The sequence below is a fragment of the Pristiophorus japonicus genome, chromosome 4, assembly GCF_044704955.1.
Source record: "Pristiophorus japonicus isolate sPriJap1 chromosome 4, sPriJap1.hap1, whole genome shotgun sequence".
Classification (NCBI taxonomy): domain Eukaryota; kingdom Metazoa; phylum Chordata; class Chondrichthyes; family Pristiophoridae; genus Pristiophorus; species Pristiophorus japonicus.
Window position 1 is genome coordinate 152,182,873 of NC_091980.1, and position 23,524 is coordinate 152,206,396.

At 45.3% G+C, this 23,524-nt stretch overlaps 2 protein-coding genes across 3 annotated transcripts in view; one reads left to right on the forward strand and one right to left on the reverse strand.

Annotated features, from left to right (window-relative positions):
• The window catches only part of ino80 (INO80 complex ATPase subunit), a 165,546-nt gene extending 145,457 nt beyond the window's left edge, over positions 1 to 20,089 (reverse strand). The window contains exon 1 of the mRNA XM_070877851.1: positions 19,888 to 20,089. The gene's annotated coding sequence lies outside the window, so the exon portion shown is untranslated. The remainder of the gene's footprint in view (positions 1 to 19,887) is intronic.
• Positions 20,090 to 20,434: 345 nt separating this feature from the next.
• Positions 20,435 to 23,524, forward strand: part of exd1 (exonuclease 3'-5' domain containing 1) — a 72,906-nt gene continuing 69,816 nt past the window's right edge. Inside the window, exon 1 of one of the 2 annotated variants that reach the window (XM_070878648.1) lies at positions 20,435 to 20,718. In XM_070878648.1, coding sequence (XP_070734749.1) covers positions 20,589 to 20,718 — 130 coding nt within the window. In that variant the 5' untranslated portion in view covers positions 20,435 to 20,588. The remainder of the gene's footprint in view (positions 20,719 to 23,524) is intronic. The other variant, XM_070878649.1, reaches the window with a different exon arrangement.

Here is a 23,524-nt window from a genome sequence, read left to right on the forward strand (position 1 = left end):
AATAAATAAATATTGGCAAGTAAAATCAAGGAAAACCCAAAGATGTTTTACAAATACCTGTACATTAACAGCAAGAGGATAACTAAAGGAAGGGTAGGGCCTATAAGAGACCATAAAGGTAATGTGTGTGTGGAGGTGGAAGACGTGGGTAAGGATCTTAATGAATACTTTGCATCTCTTTTCACAAGAGAGGGGCGATGCAGATATTGCAATCAGTTGTCGTGGTGCACAAAGGTACCAACAATATACCCGGTAGGTAAAAAAACGGGATGAGGTCCTACAAGACGAATTTAGGGAGCCAAGAGCTAAATTAAAAAGTAGGACCTCAAAAGTAGTAATCTCAGGATTGCTACCAGTGCCATGTGCTCGTCAGATAGCTCAGATGAATACATGGCTTGAGGAGTGGTGCAAAAGGGAGGGATTCAAATTCCTGGGACATTGGAACCGGTTCTGGGGGAGGTGGGACCAGTACAAACCAGACGGTCTGCACCTGGGCAGGACCAGAACCAATGTCATCGGGGGAGTGTTTGCTCGTGCTGTTGGGGAGGAGTTAAACTAACATGGCAGGGGGATGGGAACCTAAGCAGGGAGACAAAGGGAAACAAAATGGAGGCAGAAGCAAAAGATAGAAAGGAGAATAGTAAAAGTGGAGAGCAGAGAAACCCAAGGCAAAAAACAAAAAGGGCCACATTACAGCAAAATTTTAAAGGGGCAAAGTGTGTTAAAAAGACAAGCCTGAAGGCTCTGTGCCTCAATGTGAGGAGTATTCGGAATAAGGTAGACGAATTAACTGCGCAGACAGCAGTTAACGGATATGATGTAATTGGCATCACGGAGACATGGCTCCAGGGTGACCAAGGCTGGGAACTCAACATCCAGGGGTATTCAACATTTAGAAAGGATAGGCAGAGAGGAAAAGGAGGCGGGGTGGCATTGCTGGTTAAAGAGGAAATTAATGCAAAAAAATACATTAGCCTGGATGATGTGGAATCGGTATGGATGGAGCTGTGGAATACCAAAGGGCAGAAAACGCTAGTGGAAGTTGTGTACAGATCACCAAACAGTAGTAGTGAGGTTGGGGACAGCATCAAACAAGAAATAAGGGATGTGTGCAATAAAGGTACAGCAGTTATCATGGGCGACTTTAATCTAAATATTGATTGGGCTAACCAAACTGGTAGCAATGCGGTGGAGGAGGATTTCCTGGAATGTATTAGGGATGGTTTTCTCGACAATATGTTGAGGAACCAACTAGAGAGCTGGCCATCCTAGACTGGGTGATATGTAATGAGAAGGGACTAATTAGCAATCTTGTGCGAGGCCCCTTGGGGAAGAGTGACCATAATATGGTAGAATTCTCTATTAAGATGGAGTGACACAGTTAATTCGGAAACTAGGGTCCTGAACTTAAGGAAAGGTAACTTCAAAGGTATGAGGCGTGAATTGGCTAGAATAGACTGGCAAAGGATACTTAAAGGGTTGACGGTGGATAAGCAATTTAAAGATCACATGGATGAACTTCAGCAATTGTACATCCCTGTGTCTGGAGTAAAAATAAAACGGGGAAGGGTTTAATTAGGAGGGGGGAAATAGAGTATGAGAGTAAGCTTGCAGGGAACATAAAAACTGACTGCAAAAGCTTCTATAAATATTTGAAGAGAAAAAGATTAGTGAAGACAAATGTAGGTCCCTTGCAGTCGGATTTAGGTGAATTTATAATAGGGAACAAAGAAATGGCAGACCAATTGAACAAATGCTTCGGTTCTGTCTTCACGAAGGAAGACACAAATAACCTTCCGAATGTACTATGGGGCAGTGAGTCTAGTGAGGAGGAGGAACTGAAGGATATCCTTATTAGGCAGGAAATTGTGTTAGGGAAATTGATGGGATTGAAGGCTGATAAATCCCCGGGGCCTGATAATCTGCATCCCAGAGTACTTAAGGAAGAGGCCCTAGAAATAGTGGATGCATTGGTGATCATTTTCCAACAGTCTATCGACTCTGGATCAGTTCCTATTGAATCAAGGGTAGCTAATGTTAGCCTGACATCAGTAGTGGGGAAAATGTTGGAATCAATCATTAAGGATGAAATAGCAGCGTATTTGGAAAGCAGTGACAGGATCGGTCCAAGTCAGCATGGATTTGTGAAAAGGAAATCATGCTTGACGAATCTTCTGGAATTTTGTGAGGATGTAACTAGCAGAGTGGACAAGGGAGAACCAGTGGATGTGGTGTATTTGGACTTTCAAAAGGCTTTTGACAAGGTCCCGCACAAGAGATTGGTGTGCAAAATCAAAGCGCATGGTATTGGGGGTAATGTACTGACGTGGATAGAGAATTGCTTGGAAGACAGGAAGCAGAGTGTCGGGATAAACGGGTCCTTTTCAGAATGGCAGGCAGTGACGAGTGGCGTGCCGCATGGCTCAGTGCTGGGACCCCAGCTATTTACAATATACATTAACGATTTGGATGAAGAAATTGAGTGTAATATCTCCAAGTTTGCAGATGACATTAAATTGGGTGGCGGTGTGAGCTGTGAGGAGGATGCTAAGAGGCTGCAGGGTGACTTGGACAGGTTAGGTGAGTGGGCAAATGCATGGCAGATGCAATATAATGTGGATAAATGTGAGGTTATCCATTTTGGGGGCAAAAACACGAAGGCAGGATATTATCTGAATGGCGGCAGATTAGGAAAAGGGGAGGTGCAACGAGACCTGGATGTCATGGTTCATCAGTCATTGAAGGCAGGTACAGCAGGCGGTGAAGGCGGCAAATTGTATGTTGGCCTTCATAGCTAGGGGATTTGAGTATAGGAGCAGGGAGGTCTTACTGCAGTTGTACAGGGCCTTAGTGAGGCCTCACCTGGAATAGTGTGTTCAGTTTTGGTCTCCTATTCTGAGGAAGGACGTTCTTGCTATTGAGGGAGTGCAGCGAAGGTTCACCAGACTAATTCCAGGGATGGCTGGACTGTCATATGAGGAGAGACTGGATCAACTGGGCCTTTATTCACTGGAGTTTAGAAGGATGAGAGGGGATCTCATAGAAATGTATAAGATTCTGACGGGACTGGACAGGTTAGATGCGGGAAGAATGTTCCTGATGTTGGGGAAGTCCAGAACCAGGGGGAATAGTCTTAGGATAAGGTGTAGGCCATTTAGGACAGAGATGAGGAGAAACATTTTCACTCAGAGTTGTTAACCTGTGGAATTCCCTGCCGCAGAGAGTTGTTGATGCCAGTTCACTGGATATATTGAAGAGAGAGTGAGATATGGCCCTTACGGCTAAAGGGATCAAGAGGTATGGAGAGAAAGCAGGAAAGGGGTACTGAGGGAATGATCAGCCATGATCTTATTGAATGGCGGTGCAGGCTCGAAGGGCCGAATGACCTACTCCTGCACCTATTTTCTATGTTTCTATCACGGAGGAGGAGTGTGAAATATTAGATGAAATAAACAGAGAGGGGGGAAGTAGTGAGGGGTTTACCATCTTTGAAAGTGTATAAATCCCCAGGCGCAGATAAATCCCCAGAAGCAAAAGAGGAAATAGCAGAGGCTCTGACCATTTTCCAATCCTCTCTGGCTACAGGTGTGGTGCCAGAAGAATGCTAGCATGGTACCTGTACCAATGTTTAAAAAGGGATAGACCGAGTAATTAGGGCAGTCAGCCTAACCTCGGTGATGGAAAAATTATTGGAAAGAATTCTGTGGGACAGGATAAATCTACATTTAGAAAGACGTGGATTAATCAAGGACAGTCAGCATGGATTTGTTAAGGGAAAGTCATGTCTGACTGACGTGATTGAATTTTTTGAGGTAACAAGGAGGGTTGATGAGGGTAGTGCATTTGATGTACTGTATATGGATTTTAGCAAGGCTTCTGATAAGTTCCCACATGGCAGACTGATCACAAAAGTAAAAGCCCATGGGATCCAGGGTAAAGTGGCAAGTTGGATCCAAAATTGGCTCAGAGGCAGGAAGCAAAGAGTTGTGGTTGATGGGTGTTTTTGTGACTGGAAGGATGTTTCCACTGGGGTTACACAGGGCTCAGTACTAGGTCCCTTGCTTTTTGTTGTATACATCAATGATTTAGACCTGAATGATTAAGAAGTTTGCAGATGATACAAAAATTGGCCATGTGTTTGATAAAGAAGAAAGCTGTAGACTGCAGGAAGATATCAATCTACTGGTCAGGTGGGCAGAACAGTGGCAAATTGACTTCAATCTGGAGAAGTGTGAGGTAATGCATTAGCAGAGGGAATACACAATAAATGGTAGGACACTGAGAAGTGTAGAGGAACAGAGGGACCTTGGAGTGCAGGTCCACAGATCCCTGAAGGTTGGACAGGTTGATAGGAAGATAAGGCGGCCTTTTATGGGATACTTGCCTTTATTAGCCGAGGCATAGAATACAAGAGCTTATGCTTGAACTGTATAAAACACTAGTTCGGCCACAGCTAGAGTACTGCATGCAGTTTTGGTCACCACATTACAGGAAAGATGTGATTGCACTGGAGAGGGTACAGAGGAGATTTATGAGGATGTTGCCTGGACTGGAGAATTTTAGCTATGAGGAAAGATTGGATAGGCTGGGGTTGTTTCCTTTGCATCTGAGACGACACCTAATTGAGGTGTATAAAATTATGAGGGGCTTGGATAGAGTGGATAGGAAGGACCTATTTCCTTTAGCAGAGGGGTCAACAACCAGAGGACATAGATTTAAAGTAATTGGGTGGAGGTTTATAGGGGACTCAAGGGGAATGTTTTTCACCCGGAGGGTGGTGGGGGTCTGGAACTCACTGCCTGAAAGGGTGGCAGAGGTAGAAACCCTCACCACATTTAAAAAGTACTTGGGTATGTACTTGAAGTGCCGTAACCTGCAGGGCTACGGACCTAGAGCTGGAAAGTGGGATTCGGCTGGTTATCTCGGTCGGCCAGCACAGACACAATGGCCTCCTTCTGTGCTGTAAATTTCTATGATTCTATGAGGTGCACACAGGTAGACAGACACAGTACGATAGCTACTGTAAAGTGAAGAAAGCCATGCTCAGACCCGGAGCATGTTACATTAGTACATCAGGTGTAAAGTGTAATGCTATTTTACCAACCACATTCCTGATACATTATTGGCTTTTACAGTGAATCAGACTTTGTCACATCTGACAGGATGTTCCATTTCTTAGATTAGCCTATCAAACCTCACAATCAAGAAACATTTGAAAAATAAGTTAGACCACCTAATTTTAGGGAGGCTGCCTCAATGACTCAGTAACTACTCTCCCACGTGCAGTACTCGTGAGACCTACAGGCCAGCAATGACCTGGTTTTGAATTAGCTATCACTGTTGTGGCTGCTACAACTGGGTCCGTGATGTAGGAAGGGAGAAAATCTGCCACGGTTCCTGCTTCTCACTGTGATCAATACCACAAAGTCCGTGTGCATATGGACAATAGACGAGGACAGAATCACACTCAGCCGTGATGTCCCACACGTTCACACTGACAGTGTACAGCCAAGCATCATTTCCTCACTTTTGTATTTCAATCCCTTTGAGATAAATTCTATGATTTCTATGTACTCTACTATATACATTAATGATTTTAGATGAAGGAATTGAGAGTAATATCTCCAAGTTTGCAGATGACACTAAGCTGGGTGGCGGTGTGAGCTGTGAGACGGACGCTAAAAGGCTGCAGGGTGACTTGGACAGGTTAGGTGAGTGGGCAAACGAGTGGCAGATGCAGTATAATGTGGATAAATGTGAGGTTATCCACTTTGGCAAAAACACGAAGGCAGAATATTATCTGAATGGTGGCAGATTAGGAAAAGGGGAGGTGCAACGAGACCTGGGTGTCATGGTACATCAGTCATTGAAAGTTGGCATGCAGGTACAGCAGGCGGTGAAGAAGGCAAATGGTATGTTGGCCTTCATAGCGAGGGGATGAGAGTATAGGAGCAGAGAGGACTTACTGCAGTTGTACAGGGCCTTAGAGAGGCCTCACCTGGAATATTGTGTTCAGTTTTGGTCTGCTAATCTTAGGAAGGATGTTTTTGCTATTGAGGGAGTGCGGCGAAGGTTCACCAGACTGATTCCCGGGACTGACATATGAGGAGAGACTGGATCGACAGGGCCTGTATTCATTGGAGTTTATAAGGATGAGAGGGGATCTCATAGAAACATATAAAATTCCTACGGGACTGGACAAGTTAGATGCAGGAAGAATGTTCCCGATGGTGGGGAAGTCCAGAACCAGGGGACATAGTCTAAGGATAAGGGGTTGGCCATTTAGGACTGAGATGAGGAGAAACTTCTTCAGTCAGAGAGTTGTTAACCTGTGGAATTCCCTACCGCAGAGAGTTGTTGATGCCAGTTCATTGGATATATTCAAGAGGGAGTTAGATATGGCCCTTGCGGCTAATGCGATCAAGGGGTATGGAAAGAAAGCAGGAAAGGGATACTGAGGTGAATGATCAGCCATGATCTTATTGAATGGTGGTGCAAGCTCGAAGGGCCAAATGGCCTACTCCTGCACCTATTTTCTATGTTTCTCTATAGGAACAGGAAACCAATCAGCTCTTCGAGCTTGTTCCGCCACATAATTAATGCAATAGTTAGGAAAGACATTAGCTTGGATGATGTGGAATCTATATGGGTAGAGCTGCAGAACACTAAAGGGCAAAAATCATTAGTGGGAGTTGTGTACAGACCTCCAAACAGTAGTAGTGATGTTGGGGAGGGCATCAAACAGGAAATTAGGAGTGCATGCAATAAAGGTGCAGCAGTTATAATGGGTGACTTTAATATGCACATAGATTGGGCTAGCCAAACTGGAAGCAATACGGTGGAGGAGGATTTCCTGGAATGCATAAGGGATGGTTTTCTAGACCAATATGTCGAGGAACCAACTAGGGGGGAGGCCATCTTAGACTGGGTGTTGTGTAATGAGAGAGGATTAATTAGCAATCTCATTGTGGGAGGCCCCTTGGGGAAGAGTGACCATAATATGGTGGAATTCTGCATTAGGATGGAGAATGAAACAGTTAATTCAGAGACCATGGTCCAGAACTTAAAGAAGGGTAACTTTGAAGGTATGAGGCATGAATTGGCTAAGATAGATTGGCTAATGATACTTAAGGGGTTGACTGTGGATGGGCAATGGCAGACATTTAGAGACCGCATGGATGAATTACAACAATTGTACATTCCTGTCTGGCGTAAAAATAAAAAAGGGAAGGTGGCTCAACCGTGGCTATCTAGGGAAATCAGGGATAGTATTAAAGCCAAGGAAATGGCATACAAATTGGCCAGAAATAGCAGCGAACCTGGGGACTGGGAGAAATTTAGAACTCAGCAGAGGAGGACAAAGGGTTTGATTAGGGCAGGGAAAATGGAGTACGAGAAGAAGCTTGCAGGGAACATTAAGGCGGATTGCAAAAGTTTCTATAGGTATGTAAAGAGAAAAAGGTTAGTAAAGACAAACGTAGGTCCCCTGCAGTCAGAATCAGGGGAAGTCATAACGGGGAACAAAGAAATGGCAGACCAATTGAACAAGTACTTTGGTTCAGTATTCACTAAGGAGGACACAAACAACCTTCCGGATATAAAAGTGGTCAGAGGGTCTATTAAGGAGGAGGAACTGAGGGAAATCTTTATTAGTCGGGAAATTGTGTTGGGGAAATTGATGGGATTGAAGGCCGATAAATCCCCAGGGCCTGATGGACTGCATCCCAGAGTACTTAAGGAGGTGGCCTTGGAAATAGCGGATGCATTGACAGTCATTTTCCAACATTCCATTGACTCTGGATCAGTTCCTATCGAGTGGAGGGTAGCCAATGTAACCCCACTTTTTAAAAAAGGAGGGAGAGAGAAAGCAGGGAATTATAGACCGGTCAGCCTGACCTCAGTAGTGGGTAAAATGATGGAATCAATTATTAAGGATGTCATAGCAGCGCATTTGGAAAATGGTGACATGATAGGTCCAAGTCAGCATGGATTTGTGAAAGGGAGATCATGCTTGACAAATCTTCTGGAATTTTTTGAGGATGTTTCCAGTAAAGTGGACAAAGGAGTACCAGTTGATGTGGTATATTTGGACTTTCAGAAGGCTTTCGACAAGGTCCCACACAGGAGATTAATGTGCAAAGTTAAAGCACATGGGATTGGGGGTAGTGTGCTGACGTGGATTGAGAACTGGTTGTCAGACAGGAAGCAAAGAGTAGGAGTAAATGGGTACTTTTCGGAATGGCAGGCAGTGACTAGTGGGGTACCGCAGGGTTCTGTGCTGGGGCCCCAGCTGTTTACATTGTACATTAATGATTTAGACGAGGGGATTAAATGTAGTATCTCCAAATTTGCGGATGACACTAAGTTGGGTGGCAGTGTGAGCTGCGAGGAGGATGCTATGAGGCTACAGAGTGACTTGGATAGGTTAGGTGAGTGGGCAAATGCGTGGCAGATGAAGTATAATGTGGATAAATGTGAGGTTATCCACTTTGGTGGTAAAAACAGAGAGACAGACTATTATCTTAATGGTGACAGATTAGGAAAAGGGAAGGTGCAACGAGACCTGGGTGTCATGGTACATCAGTCATTGAAGGTTGGCATGCAGGTATAGCAGGCGGTTAAGAAAGCAAATGGCATGTTGGCCTTCATAGCGAGGGGATTTGAGTACAGGGGCAGGGAGGTGTTGCTACAGTTGTACAGGGCCTTGGTGAGGCCACACCTGGAGCATTGTGAACAGTTTTGGTCTCCTAACTTGAGGAAGGACATTCTTGCTATTGAGGGAGTGCAGCGAAGATTCACCAGACTGATTCCCGGGATGGTGGGACTGACCTATCAAGAAAGACTGGATCAACTGGGCTTGTATTCACTGGAGTTCAGAAGAGTGAGAGGGGACCTCATAGAAACGTTTGGACAGGTTGGATGCAGGAAGAATGTTCCCAATTTTGGGGAAGTCCAGAACCAGGGGTCACAGTCTAAGGATAAGGGGTAAGCCATTTAGGACCGAGATAAGGAGAAACTTCTTCACCCAGAGAGTGGTGAACCTGTGGAATTCTCTACCACAGGAAGTAGTTGAGGCCAATTCACTAAATATATTCAAAAGGGAGTTAGGTGAAGTCCTTACTACTCGGGGGATCAAGGGGTATGGCGTGAAAGCAGGAAGTGGGTACTGAAGTTTCATGTTCAGCCATGAACTCATTGAATGGCGGTGCAGGCTAGAAGGGCTGAATGGCCTGCTCCTGCACCTATTTTCTATGTTTCTATAATCAGATTACATCTGATCAGTGCCTCAACTTCATTTACCTGTCTTAGCTTCCTATATCTCAATACCCTTGCCCAACACACATATCTACCTTAGTCTTGAAAGCTCCAATTGACCCCCAGAATTCACAGCCTTTTGAAGGAGAGTTGCAGATTTCCACTACTCTTTGTGTGAAAGTGCTTTATGATTTCAATCCTAAATGGCCTAACTCTAATTTTAAGACTTTGCCCCCTTGTTCTGGACTCCCTCGCCAGAGGAAATAGTTTCTCTATCTACCCTAACGAATCCCTTTATTAGTTTTAAACACCTCGATTCAGTCACCCCTCAACCTTCTAAACTCAAGGGAATACAAACCACGTTTGTGCAAACTGTCCACATAATTTAATCCTTTGAGCTCTGGTATAATTCTGGTGAATCTGCGCTGTACTCGCTTCAAGATCAATGTACCTTTCTTGAGGTACACGCCCAAAACTGAACGCAGTCCTCCAGATGGGGACTGGCCAAGACAATGTACAACTGAAGCATAATTTCTTCACTTTTGTATTACAATCCCTTTCAGATCAAGGCCAGCATTCTATTTTCCTTTTTAGGTGACCTTTTGTGCCTGCACACTAGTTTTTAGTGAGTTGTACACACAGACACATAAACCCATTTGCTTCTCCACAGATCCTAGTTTCCCACCATTAAGAAAATATTCTGGTTTGTTTCCAATCCAAAGTGAATGGCCTCACACTTCCCCACATCTGCCATAGTTTTGCTCACTCACTGAATCTGTCTATGACTCTTTATAACTTCCTGCTCCCAATTTACTGTGCCTCCTAGTGTCATCTGCAAACTTAGATATACAACTCTCTTCCTTCATCCAACACCACTCCTCACATCCCACCAATCAGAAAATGTTCTCTCTGGCTTTACCTGCTAACCAATTACTAACCCATGTCACAAGGTTACCTCCAATTCCATGCGCTCTCACTTTTGCAAATAATCTCTTGTGTGGAACCTTATCAAATGACTGCTGGAAGTCCATGTAAGACAGCATCCCTAAATACTCCATGATTCACCATGTTAGTAACATCCCCAAAACATTCAATTGATTAGTCAGACCTGACCAACCCTTCACAAATCCATGCTGACTTTTGGATCAGCTTATGCTTGTCCAAGTGCTCGGTCACTGCTGGAGATTGCAGTAACTTCCCCAAACTGACAGGACTGATGCTTTCTGGGCAATTCTCCACTCCAAAAGTCACAATTCCTATCTGGAGGGCTTTAGAATATTATGAGAAACACAACTGCAATTTCCTCATCGATTTCTATTAATACCCTGGGGGTGAAACCATCAGGTCCAAGAGAATTGTCCATCTTAAGCTCTATTATTTTCACTATTACCTTTTTTTGTTAAATATTAAAGCAACTAAATTCCTCTCATTGACTTATTTTTTTTTAAGTTGCCTTTCCCCACTGGTATTTTGTTCTCTTCACCCATTGTGAACACAGATACAAGGTACTCATTTAAAGTCTGCTATTTAATTACGGACGCATGTGCTGCGCAGAAAGCCACTGTGCAGCATTTATTCGTTGCCTGGAGTCACTGTGTTTAATTATTGTCGATTATAGTTTAGCCTGCATCCATCTTTAATGGGCCCATTCACAGAATTCTAGAATACAGGCAGCACAGGAGTCTGTTCATCCCTGCATGACTCTTTGAAGGAGCTTTCCAGTTAGTCCTCTACCCTGCTCTTGCTCCATAGCCCTGAAAATGTTTCCACTTCAAGTATTTATCCAACTGCCTTTTGAAAGTTATTATTGAATCTGCTTCCACCACCCTTCAGGGAGTGCATTCCAGATCACATCAACTCGCTGTGTAAAAGAAAATACTCATGTCACCTCTGGTTCTTTTGCCAATTCATGGAAACATAGAAAATAGGTGCAGGAAGAGGGAATTCCCAGGAACATTCTTCCTGCATCTAACCTGTCCAGTCCCGTCAGAATTTTATATGTTTCTATGAGATCCCCTCTCATCCTTCTAAATTCCATTGAATACAGGCCCAGTCGATCCAGTCTCTCCTCATGTCAGTCCTGCCATCCCGGGAATCAGTCTGGTGAACCTTCGCTGCACTCCCTCAATAGCAAGAACGTCCTTCCATGGATTAGGAGACCAAATCATCATCATAGGCGGTCCCTCGAACGAGGATGACTTGCTTCCACATGGGTTCATGATGTTTCAATGGAGGACCCGATGTTCCAGTCCTGAATTCCAATTGAATTGGGTGGAAGATGCCTGTGCGTGGATTTTTTAAACGTGTGCTGACCGTTGCACATCAGCCACCACACAGGCTTGACAGAGCTCGGCCTTTATCCAGTGGCAAGGGTTAACCAGGACGACTGGAGACCACTGCTGCACGGACCTAGTGCGCACACATATCGCAGCATGGGCTGGCCCGTGCTGCTCCTGGGCCCTCGACTTTTCTGGACCCCGCACTCTCATTCATCGCACCTTGTTGAGCCCCCTCACTAAGCTAACGAGATGTTAGCTGCACCATAGGCAAATAAAGCCACCAGCAAATAGGTCAGCCTCCTAGGTTAGCCACAAGTTTTGCCAATGACCTTAAACTTGTGTCCCCTGGTTAATGACCCTTCAGCCACTGGAAACAGTTTCTCCTTATTTACTCCATCCAAACCCTTCATGAATTTGAACACCTCGGTTAAAATCTCCCCTTACCCTCTCTGCTCTAAGGAGACCACCATTTTTTCTCGTCTCTCCACGTTACTGAAGTCTTTCATCTCTGGTACCATTCTAGTAAATCTCCTCTGCACCCTCTCCAAGGCCAAGCTTAACATTCTTCCTAAAGTGCAGCACTCAGAATTGGCCACAATACTCCTGCTAGGGCCTAACCTGTGTTTTATGAAGATTTACCATAACTTACTTGCCTCCCTTTATAAAGCCATTTGCCTTTTTAACAGCTTTCTCAACTTGTCCTGCCAGGTTCAAAGATTTGTGCCCTGTTCCTGCACCCCCTTAAAATTTGCACCATTGTTTATATTGCCTCTTCTCACTCTTCCTACCAAAATGAATGAGTTCACACTTCTGTGTTAAATTCCATCTGGCATGTGTCTTGTCTTCTTATCACTCTCTTTCTCTACATATTTATAACAACCTTCGCTGTTAGCTTTCATATCCCTTCCAGTATTTTTTCTATTCCCTTTCTGTACCTATTAACTTTCTTTGTATCCCTTTGTTGCTTTGCTTTTTATAGCCTCTCCGATCAGCTGAATTTCCACCTTTCGTTGCATTTGTACAAGTCTTTTCTTTCAGCTTGATGCTGTCCCTCACCTCATTTGTTGACCACGGTTGCTTAACTACACAAGTGCAGCCTTTGCATTTTAGGAGTAATTGCTACCGGAAACCCTCATCCATGCCTTTGTTACCTCGAAACTCAACTATTCCAACGTTCTCCTGGCCCATCTCTCACCTTGTGCCCCATAAACTTGGAGTTGATCCAAAACTCTGCTAGCCGTATCCTAACTCACACTAAGTCCAGTGAGATAAATGAAAGTTATTGCTGTTATACATACTGGTTTTATCCACAGATTCACTGAAACCAGGAATCCTCTAGGTTTGAAACCTGATCTGTGCTATGTTGCCAATTTGAGCTAGATTGGCCTCAGTACCCCTGGATTTGGATCCTGCTCTTAATTGTTATCTAGTGACATCAGCTGAAAACATGTGTATCTAGGCAACAGGCTGTAATGACAACTTGTATTTATATAGCGCCTTTAACGTGGTAAAACATCCCAAGGCGCTTCACAGGAGACAAAAATTTGACACCGAGCCACATAAGGAGAAATTAGGACAGATAACCAAAAGCTTGGTCAAAGAATTGGGTCTTAAGAAGCGTCTTAACGGAGGAAAGCGAGATAAGAGAGGCGGAGAGGTTTAGGGGGAATTCCAGAGCTTCGTGCCTCAGCAGCTGAAGACACGACCACCAATGGTTGAGCAAAGCCATGGATGAGGGTTTCAGCAGCAGATGAGCTGAGGCAGGGATGGAGAGGTGTGATGTTACGGGGGTGGAAATAGGTTGCTCATTTCAGGGTCAAATTTGACACCAATGCTGCGAACAGTGTGGTTCAGCCTCAGACAGACTTTAGGGAGCGGGATGGAGTCAGTGGCTAGGGAACGGAGTTTGTGGCGGAAACCGAAATGACCTGTCCCTCTTCCTGCGGATCACAGCACCCCCTCAGCATTGCGCTGAGGCATCAGCCTAAATTATGTGCTCAAATCCATAAGGCTGAACTCATAATCCTCAGACACGAGTGAACTTAATGTGGATTCAGATGTGGTGAGCACTTTCTTTTATTCTATTCTATACCCATAGGCCAAAAATCATTGAGATTTGAACCCAGGACTTCTTGCATATAATCAAAGTTACTCTCAAGAATCATATCTCTAGACCAATGGGACAGTTATTTATTTTAGACCAAAAGGTGCAGAGCACAAGATATTTAAATCCATCCCATCAGAAACATAAAAGTTTGGGAACTGGTGGGACAGTTGGTTAGATACTATCCTTTAAGTAACATCCTTGTATGTGTGCCAGAAGATTATGGATTCAAGCCCCATTCCACGCAAGCAGTGCAGAAGTGAACAGCACTGGTCAAGACAAGTGAAACTCGCCTCTTGGGAAGCAACAGTACAAATATCTGTTGAGCACATAGTATAGTCAGATTTCCTGTAGTTATCACAGCACTTGAAGCACTGTGAAAATCAGTTGGACAGACATTAAACACTGTTTCCCAGAGATTAAGATAAGGGGACATTTCTTAACAAATCATTTCATAAACTAACTCGGACTTCCAGAAACAAGGCGGCATGATGCACTCAGCAATGGCTTTCCCAGGGGCAGCGTATCATTTGGTATACCACACGTTGACTCAAAAACACTTTGCACATTAATGAGCTGATTAAAAATAAAGGAGGAACATGAGTCCGTGCTGACACCAACTCCGAAGCATTACATAGTGAACCCTTCTGGTAAATACAATGCAGCAGAGAAAGACTTGCATTTATATGGCGCCTTTAACATCCACCAATGAAGTAATTTCGGAGTGTAGTCACTGCTGTAATGTAGGAAACGTGGCAGCCAATTTGCGCACAGCAAGCTCCCACAAACAGCAATGTGATTGATAATGACCAGATAATCTGATTTTGGATAACTTCCCTGCTCTTCTTCGATATAGTGCCATGAGATCTTTTACGCCCACCTGAAGGGGCATCGGTTTAATGTCTCATCCGAAAGACGGCACCTCTGACAGTGCAGCACTCCCTCAGTACTGCACTGGAGTGTCAGCCTAGATTTTTATGCTCAAGTCCCTGAAGTGGTACTTGAACCCACAACCAAGAGGCGAGAGTGCTACCCACTGAGCCACAGCTGACACAAACATGAGAACACAATTATGTTTGTCAGTGATGCCAAAACTCGCGATCTTCAGCTCACATGGAGAACAGGCACATGAATGACACACCAGAAGACTATCGACAAGGTTCTACAGTTCTGACATTATTTACTATGACCCTCCCCAGCACTGCTAGTCTACTTTGTGCTGTGGACCTAAACTTGAACCTCTCAGCTCTGCCCAACTCCATCTGCTTTCCTTTCAGAGTACAGCCCCATACTGAGATGATGGCCTATCACTCTGCCCTGCCAGACCCGCTTGTCTTTCCAGAAAACTGCCTTCAACCTGAAAACCAACGCTCCCACACTTGATAATGGGACTATGGGAGAGCCTCGAGTGTTAAGGATTTTTAAGTTTTCCAATACTGTTTGATTTCAAATAGTATTTAATGCACCAGTTCAATAGCTTATCAAACATTTTGGTGCTACACGTCACAGTAGTTCAGAGTGTACATGAAATGTCAGCCTTGACTCAGTGGTAGATTCAAGTCCGACTCCAGAACTTGAGCAACATAATCTAGGCTGACACTTCAGTACAATGCTGAGAGAGTGTCGTTTCTGCCCTTTCATGTGGACATAAAAGATTTGCTACATTTTTGAAGATCAGGAGAGGTCTCCGGTGTCCTGGCCAACATTTATCCCGCACCCAAAAATACATTATTTGGCAATTTCTCCCATTGCTGTTTGTGGGGCCTTGTGTGCGCAAATGTGGAAGCTGGCATAAAAAGAGGTAAAAGTTATGTTGCAGCTGTACAGAGCTCTGGTTAGACTTTATCTGGATACTGCGTTCAGTTCTAGGCACCGCACCTCAGGAAGGATATACTGGCCTTGGAGGGGGCGCAGTGCAGATTCACCAGAATTATACCAGGGGCTAAAAGGGTTAAATTATGAGGAAAGGTTGCATAAACTAAGCTTGCATTCCCTCGAGCATAAAAGATCTAATTGAGGTGTTTAAGATGATGCCAACAGAAAATTTCAAAACTGAGATTTTGTTCGGCAAGAGTATTTGGGGTTTCGGAACTAAGGCGGGTAGATGGAGTCAAGATACAGATATGCCATGATGGAAGTGAATGGCGGAATAGGCTCGAGGGACTGAATGGCCTACTCCTGTTGCTATAAATTGGCTGCCACGTTTGCCTACATCAGTGACTGCACTTCAGTCCACTGGCATTTGTGGAAATAACATGCAGCCCCATTACAGTCAAATATTAGCTGCTCATATCCACAAAACTGTAACGTAGCAACATGGCAGGAAAACAATGTCTAAAAAAAAAGGATTGGAACAACAGGTGACACAGCCCTGGGGAGGTGTTTACCAGATGGAGAAAGGCCTTCAAGCAGGTCTGGCAGCCACTCCCCTACTCATACACAGGACATAGAGACAAAAATTAACACCGCTTTCTGAAAATGCTTCACAATAATTACAACAACTGTAGATTTGGGACAAAGTGGGATGCGGGGTGGTATTAAAACCTTTGAGATATGGTTATCTTTTCATGGCTAAACATCTTTCTAACTAGCTGTAATATCCCAGGCACGTTTGTAATGACAATTGAGAAAACGGCTCAGAATAAGGTTTTTTTTGCCAATTGCTCAATTGGTATTTGAACCACATATTGCACTATTGAACCACACTGATTAGGATCTCAGAGGTTCGATCCCTGATCTGTTCTGAGTTAGTGACATCAGCCGGAGCAGATATAGGGTGGTCGTAAGTGGGTCCCATGCCCTTAGGCTTGGAGGGGTAAAGAATCAAGGGTTTTGATCCCAATTACCAGCTAGTGATGCCTGCTGAAGTGTGTTGTGTCTGGTGAGAATAGATCAGGCTCCGCCGTGAATGGTCAGACTACACACACTGTCTCTGTAATTTTGGTGAGGTAGTCAGATCTGTGGTCCCCTGTGAAACAAGTACCAAGGATGAGCCAGCGCCGTCAAGGGAAGAGAAGATGGGAGAAACTGAAGAATTGCAGATTTCTCTGCCAAACTCAAGGTCTGGACGCAAATAGATACTGAAACAAGATGGCAGACTAACAATGTTCCGCAACCAGAATAAGGGAGAGCGTCGTTCAAACTGGTCCTAAACAGAAAAATGGCCAACTTTTGTGGCTTTTTAATGAAGGATAAACTGGATATCACCAGTTATTTTATACTTAGTTGCCTGGGGAGAAAGTTTCAAACTATTAGCCAGGCATCCAAAACATGCAGCAAGCAACTTGCATTTCTACCACACTGATGAAATTCAGAAACAAGTCTCTGACCTTCTACAGGGCAGCAGATAGCAAAGTGGGGCGAAGGTTGAAGTAGTGACTCTCAGTGCTTCAGAGGGGACCAAGAATTAGGTTCTCTTGAAGGCGAGTAGGTGGGGCTGGAGGAGGTCAACAAGTTGGATCTAAAGTACAGGGAGAGAATCTTAGTTAGCCCTCTGGGTCACAGGGCATTAGTGGAGCTTGGCAATGGGGTGCAAGCCTGAGTAGAGATAGGAACAAAGCCTGAGGCATACATGGTGACGCAGATTATGGAGGATGAAAGTGGGGAGGTAAGTAAGAAGAGCCTGGAGAAGTAAAGTCAAATGGTGAGAAGTCTGTGAATTAGGTGGCAGAGTCAACTGATGTTTCAGAGTGAAAGAAAGGTCCTGGGGTCAAGAAGGACATTTAATTCTAATGTCTAGGCTTAGCCTGACAACACAGATCACACAATCTCCTACAAATATATAACCCAAAATACTGACGGATTATCAAAATGGCGCCAACACGAGGATTTCAGTCAAGTATAATGGGAGCATATCAAATTTTGCACAGCAGCAGGCTGGAGTACTGATGGCAGTGGTGGAAGCAATCCAAACTGATGAATTAAGAGTTGCCCACTGCATTAATGTAGAACTTGTCCTGTAGCATTTAGCACGGTAAATTTGACATCAGAACAGAGATGGTACGATGACCGTCACTGAGGTTACGGTCCATCACCTGATACTTGTATCTGACAATCAGTTCTGTTTTACCCTTGCCACACACCATTCCCCAGAGATCAGGTCCCTTGCTCAGAGGGCAGTGCTGCACTGACCAGTTCACCAGCCTTGCAGAAACTATTGCCACCCTGGAAATTGTGAGAGAAAAGCAGGTTTGTACCACTCCACAACCACATTAGGAAATGCAGGTTGAACAGTCTATACTTCAAAAGTCCGTAAACAGTTCACTTTTTTGGGTATATATCCGATAGTCAGATTTTGATTTTCAATTAAACCAAACGGAGCTATACCACAGCAATATTAACTTCTGCTCAAAACAAAATCCTCTCATACGCAGCTCCTCACTGTAAACTTTGAAGCTTGCACTGGAACCTTTTTTCAGAAGTTAATGCTTCACAATTACACCAAACACCTGACTGTACAAAACATGCACTATGGAAATAATCCAGGGCAACGATTTTAAATGTTTTGAGAGTTTTGCTTATAAAGCACTGCATTATAATACGTACAGGAGATGTAATTCTGTTATGTCACAAGACAGTGCATCAGTTTAAGAAATTTGGTTATAATCGAAGTGTACATCTCAACAGACATATGACAAGCAGGTTTCTGCCACCTACAAACCCCTAGCACCACGACCCACAAGGGATCAAATTATAAGCTGCTGTGTGGATGACTACATAAACCCATTTCTCTCAGTTATTGACTCCAGAACCCTGCAGTTGTCTGATCTCAGCCTTGGGGGTTTCACTGTGTTTAGGTTTCCTTGCTGGAACCCCTGCTCAATAGCATGTGGATTCTGGGCGATAACAGGATCAGGTTTGACTGCCGACCCTTACTGGCACCAAACTACAATGCAGCTCTGGCATGAGTCAGCGTCTTCGAGAGCCCCAAAAAATTGGGGGTGCAGGGTGGACAAAGATGGGAAAATTACTTTGGTGGTATTCATGACCTGGAGGCCCGGCATATCTAGTTTTTATTCTAGGGGCAAATGTCATGCACAGCATTTTGTTGATTGAACAGGTTAGCTGCAACTCATCTTAAAAATGATCATAAAAGTAAAATTCGGCAGATGCTGGAAAACTGAAATAAAAACAGAAAAAGTTCTAATGAAAGATCGACATGAAACATTAATGGTGTTCCTCTCTCCACAGCCTGAGCTGCTGAGTATTTCCAGCATTTTTGTTTTTTATTTTAAATTAAAAATGATCTTAGTCCAAATTTTTAATTTAATAAACAATTCCACTTTCTTGAAGACTTTAAAGTCCAGCATTCTGATTATTTCTATTCAATGAAATATTAATTTAAATATAAGAATTTAACATAACACCCAACTAGAGGCGACACTTTTGGACCATTAACTTCTGTAACATGTCGAGCATGACTTTGTGGATTCAGTTATTTCCAGGCGCTGTTCTTGATGTTGATCAAAAAATTAATGTATTGCTGTTACTAATCAATAAATGTTACGAACTGAATAAAACTTATTTTTCAAAATTTTCATCTTGGTTTTAAGAGGTTGAGTTTGGGGGTAAAAAAAGCAACCTCAAATGTCACATGTGAAAATGTTTTTTTTTAAAGTGTCCAAAATTCTGGTGCCAGCCACAGGAACAGCTTGCAATTTCAAAATAAACATCTTGTAAAATGTATAATTTTTTAAGCCTTTATTTGCTTAAAAATCCAGCCGTGCAAAAAAACCCCTAAACCTCCCAACCCACTTTTGTAACGTGAACAGGCCAAGAGGGGAGAGTGTGCGGGAGGGGGACAGTTACTGGTGGCCGGCAATCTGGAATCAGATCGCCCAATGTGCCTGCACGGCGAAGCACGGAGGCAGTGGAGACTGAAGTTTGAGAGGCGGGCTAGGCCCGAGGAGGAAGAGGCTGCGTGCGGGCGGGTTGGGGGGGGGGGGGGCGGGGGGGAGGAAGGGAGGGTGCCTGGCCCTTTAAGTGGCCCCGATCCTCCCGCACTGTGGAGTGGGCTGGGGGAGCGCTCGGTGCGGGAGGGGGGGGAAAGACTCGAGGGAAGGTCTGGAAGCTGGCTGGGCCTGGATTGTCCTTTCCTCCCCTCCGCCGGATCCGCCACACGGAGAGAGGGAAAAAAAATCTCCACTCGGGCCATTTGCCATGAAATCGGCGGCCCGCCCCGCACCGCAACGCACCGGCCCGGCCGCCCCCGGCCGCCCCCACTCTCACTCACCCCTCACCGCCGCTTACCTCGGCTCGCCCCTGCTCCTGCCTCGCCGCGCCTCGCCGCGCCGCTCCTCTCCCCGAGCCAAGATGGCGCTTGCCTTGGCGAGGCAGAGGCTGCGATGTGTGAGAGAGGGAGCGGGGCGGCCGGTCTCGCAGCCGCTCTGCCTGAGTCCCTCCGAGCGCCGCCGCCCGCCGCCCGCCATTGCGGCTCTACCCCCGGCCCCCTCAGGCCGGAGCAGCCGAGCGCCGAGCCGCCGCCAAGCCGCCAAGCCGGGCCCCACGCGGCCGGCGGGCCCGCCTCAGCGCGTCGCTGTGAGGAATATTGGGCCCTTTTTGCCTCGGGGCCAGTCGCCCCGCGGGAATTCGACCGAGAAAGGGGAGAATTCGGGAGAGTGAGAAGGGGGGTCATCGACCGGGTCGATCGTCGACTCTCAGGCCTGAATTGACGGAAAATGCCGAAGTCTGTGTGACGCCACACGGCAGGCCCGCCGATCCGCCAATCAGGCGGCTGCTTTTGGTTCCTCGTGCGGCTCCGGGGAAGGGTGGAGGGGGGGGGCGGCATCTCGCGAGATCTCCCCGCCAGCAAACGGTCGGCGGATTTCAAAAAGCAAGCGCGAGCAGTTCCTGTCAATCACGGTGGCAGGGCGGAGCCACACGGCGCAGGCGCAGCAGCAGCAGTAAACAGTAGTAGCCCTGGGCACGGCGTGGGACTGGGCGGAGGCCACATGGCGATGGAGGAGGTTTGGCTTCGGGCCTTGCTGGCACACCGCATCAAAATTACCCTCGTGTGCGGCGTCTACTCGGGGTGTTTCCGCCATGTGGATACTGCCACCAAGGCCATTGTCTTGGATCAAGGTGAAGACAATTTGTGCGGGGGGAGAGACTGGAGAGTTCCACGGGCAGGGGGTGGGGAGAGTGTTGTAGAGGTAGGTGGGGAGAGCGTGCAGACGATACAAAGATGGGAGGGAAATTAATGTGTGAGGAGGACACAAAATCTGCAAAAGGACATAGACAAGCTAAGTGAGTGGGAGTATAATGTTGGAAAGTGAGAGGTCATGGACTTGGCAGAAAAAAAATCCAAGAGCAAGTTATTATTTAAATGGAGAAAGATTGTAAAGTGCCGCAGTACAGTGGGACCTGGGGGTACTTGTGCATGAAACACAAAAGGTTAGTATGCAGGTACAGCAAGTGATCAGGAAGGCAAATGGTATCTTGGCCTTTATTGCAAAAGGGATGGAGTATAAAAGCAGGAAAGTCTTGCTACAGTTATATAAGGTATTGGTGAGGCCACATCTGGAGTACTGCATGCAGTTTTGGTTTCCATATATACGAAAGGATATACTTGCTTTGGAGGCAGTTCAGAGAAGGTTCACTGGGTTGATTCTGAGGATGAGGGGGTTGACTTATGAGGAAATGTTGAGTAGCTTGGGCCTCTACTCATTGGCATTCGGAAAAATGAGAGGTGATCTTATCGAAACGTATAAGATTATGAGGGGGCTTGACAAGGTGGATGCAGAGAGGATGTTTCCACTGATGGGAGAGACTATGATCTTAGAATAAGGGACTGCCAATTTAAAACCGAGATGAGAAATTTCTTCTGAGGGGTGTAAATCTGTGGAATTCGCTGCCTCAGAGAGCTGTGGAAGCTGGGATATTGAATAAATTTAAGTCCGAAATAGACAGTTTTTAAACGATAAGGGGTTATGGGGAGCTGGCGGGGAAGTGGAGCTGAGGCGATGATCTTAATTGAATGGCAGAGCAGGCTCGAGGGGCCGTATGGCCTACTCCTGTTCCTATTTCTTATGTTCTTGTGTAAAGACAGTGGGAGAGTGAGGTGGGGAGAGCGTGTAAAGGGATGGGGAGAGCATAAGAAATAGGAGTAGGTCATCTGGTCCCTCGGGCCTACTCAACCATTTAATAAGATCATGACTGATCTGATCTTGGCCTCAACTCCACTTCTCTGCCCGCTCCCGATAACCCTTGACTCCCTTATCGTTCAAAAATCTGTCTGTCTCTGCCTTAAATATATTCACTGAGTTGGGAGACAGTGTAAAGAGAGGAGAAAGGGAAGAATGAGGTGGTAGAGAGAGTGTATGGATGGGGGAAAGGGGCGGAGGCCAGTAATGGGCTGTTTTTGTCCATCCAATCTACATTGTTACTTTTCTCCACACAGGCACCTAGTCTGTTCTCAATCTTCTCTCTGCCTGGGCCCTTTTTAACATTCCTGTTTTTTGAAGAAACTACCTAATTCCCTTTCAAAAATTAAAAAGAAAATTGTTATTTAAATGTAGAAAAATTACACAATGCTGCAATACAGAGGGACCTGGGGGGTTCTTGTGCGTGAAACACAAAAAGTGAGTATGCAGGTACAGCAAGTAATCAGGAAGGCAAATGGAATGTTGGCCTTTATTGCAAGGGGGATGGAGTATAAAATCAGAGAGGTCCTGCTACAACTGTACAGGGTATTAGTGAGGCCACACCTGGAGTACTGCGTACAGTTTTGGTCTCCGTATTTAAGGAAGGATATACAGGATGAACCTCCCTTATCCGGATCCACTCCTCATCCAGAACCATTCCCAGCCACCAGGTGACACATGCGCAGAACTCCGACATGAACAAATTGAAGTCCTTTGTCGCTGCCGACTCGAGGAATCGCTGGCCTGACCCCGCGACCCCCCCACCCCCATGATCTCTCTGCCGCACTCCCAGCCCCAAGCCAGCCAGCCCTGATATCTCCTTGCTCAGTACCTGTATCATCCAATTAAACCCCTCATCCGTAAAAATCCCTTATCCAGAACAGGCCAGATCCTGAGGGTTCTGGATAAGGGAGGTTCAACCTGTACTTGCATTGGAGGCAGTTCAGAGAAGGTTCACTCGGTTGATTCCTGAGATGAAGGGGTTGTCATATGAAGAAAGGTTGAGTAGGTTGGGCCTATACTCATACTGGAGTTCAGGAGGTGATCTTATTGAAACATATATAAGATAATGAGGGGACTCGACAAGCTGGATGCAGAGAGGATATTTCCACTCATGGGGGAAACTAAAACTAGGGTACATAGTCTCAGAATAAGGGCCCACCCATTTTTAAAACTGATGAGGAGGAATTTCTTTGAGGGTTGCAAATCTGTGGCATTCTCTGCCCCAGAGAGCTGTGGAGGCTGGGTCATTGAATATATTTAAGGTGGAGATAAACAGATTTTTGAGTGATAAGGGAATAAAGGGTTATGGGGAGCGGGCAGGGAAGTGGAGCTGAGTCCATGATCGGATCAGCCATGATCTTATTGAATGGCGGAGCAGGCTCAAGGGGCCGTATGGCCGACTCCTGCTCCTATTTCTTGCGTTCTTATATTATGAAAACAATTTATGATCTCTTCATTAATGGCTTGTGACAAGATGTTTTTATTGGTAGGTTCTCCAGACTGGTCATTCAGGATTAGTTGTTGGCAATAATATATTTTGTAACTTATGACATTTATTGGCTGAGTTGTGAAGGTGCAGAGAGATTTAGGGGCCCATGTACAGAAATCACTAAAAACTAGTGGACAAGTACAAATCATGTAAAAGTCCAATGGAATTTTGGCCTTTATCTCTGGGGGCTGGAATACAAAAAGGGGTGGTAGTTATCCTACAGATGTATGAAGCTCTAGTTAGACCACTTCTG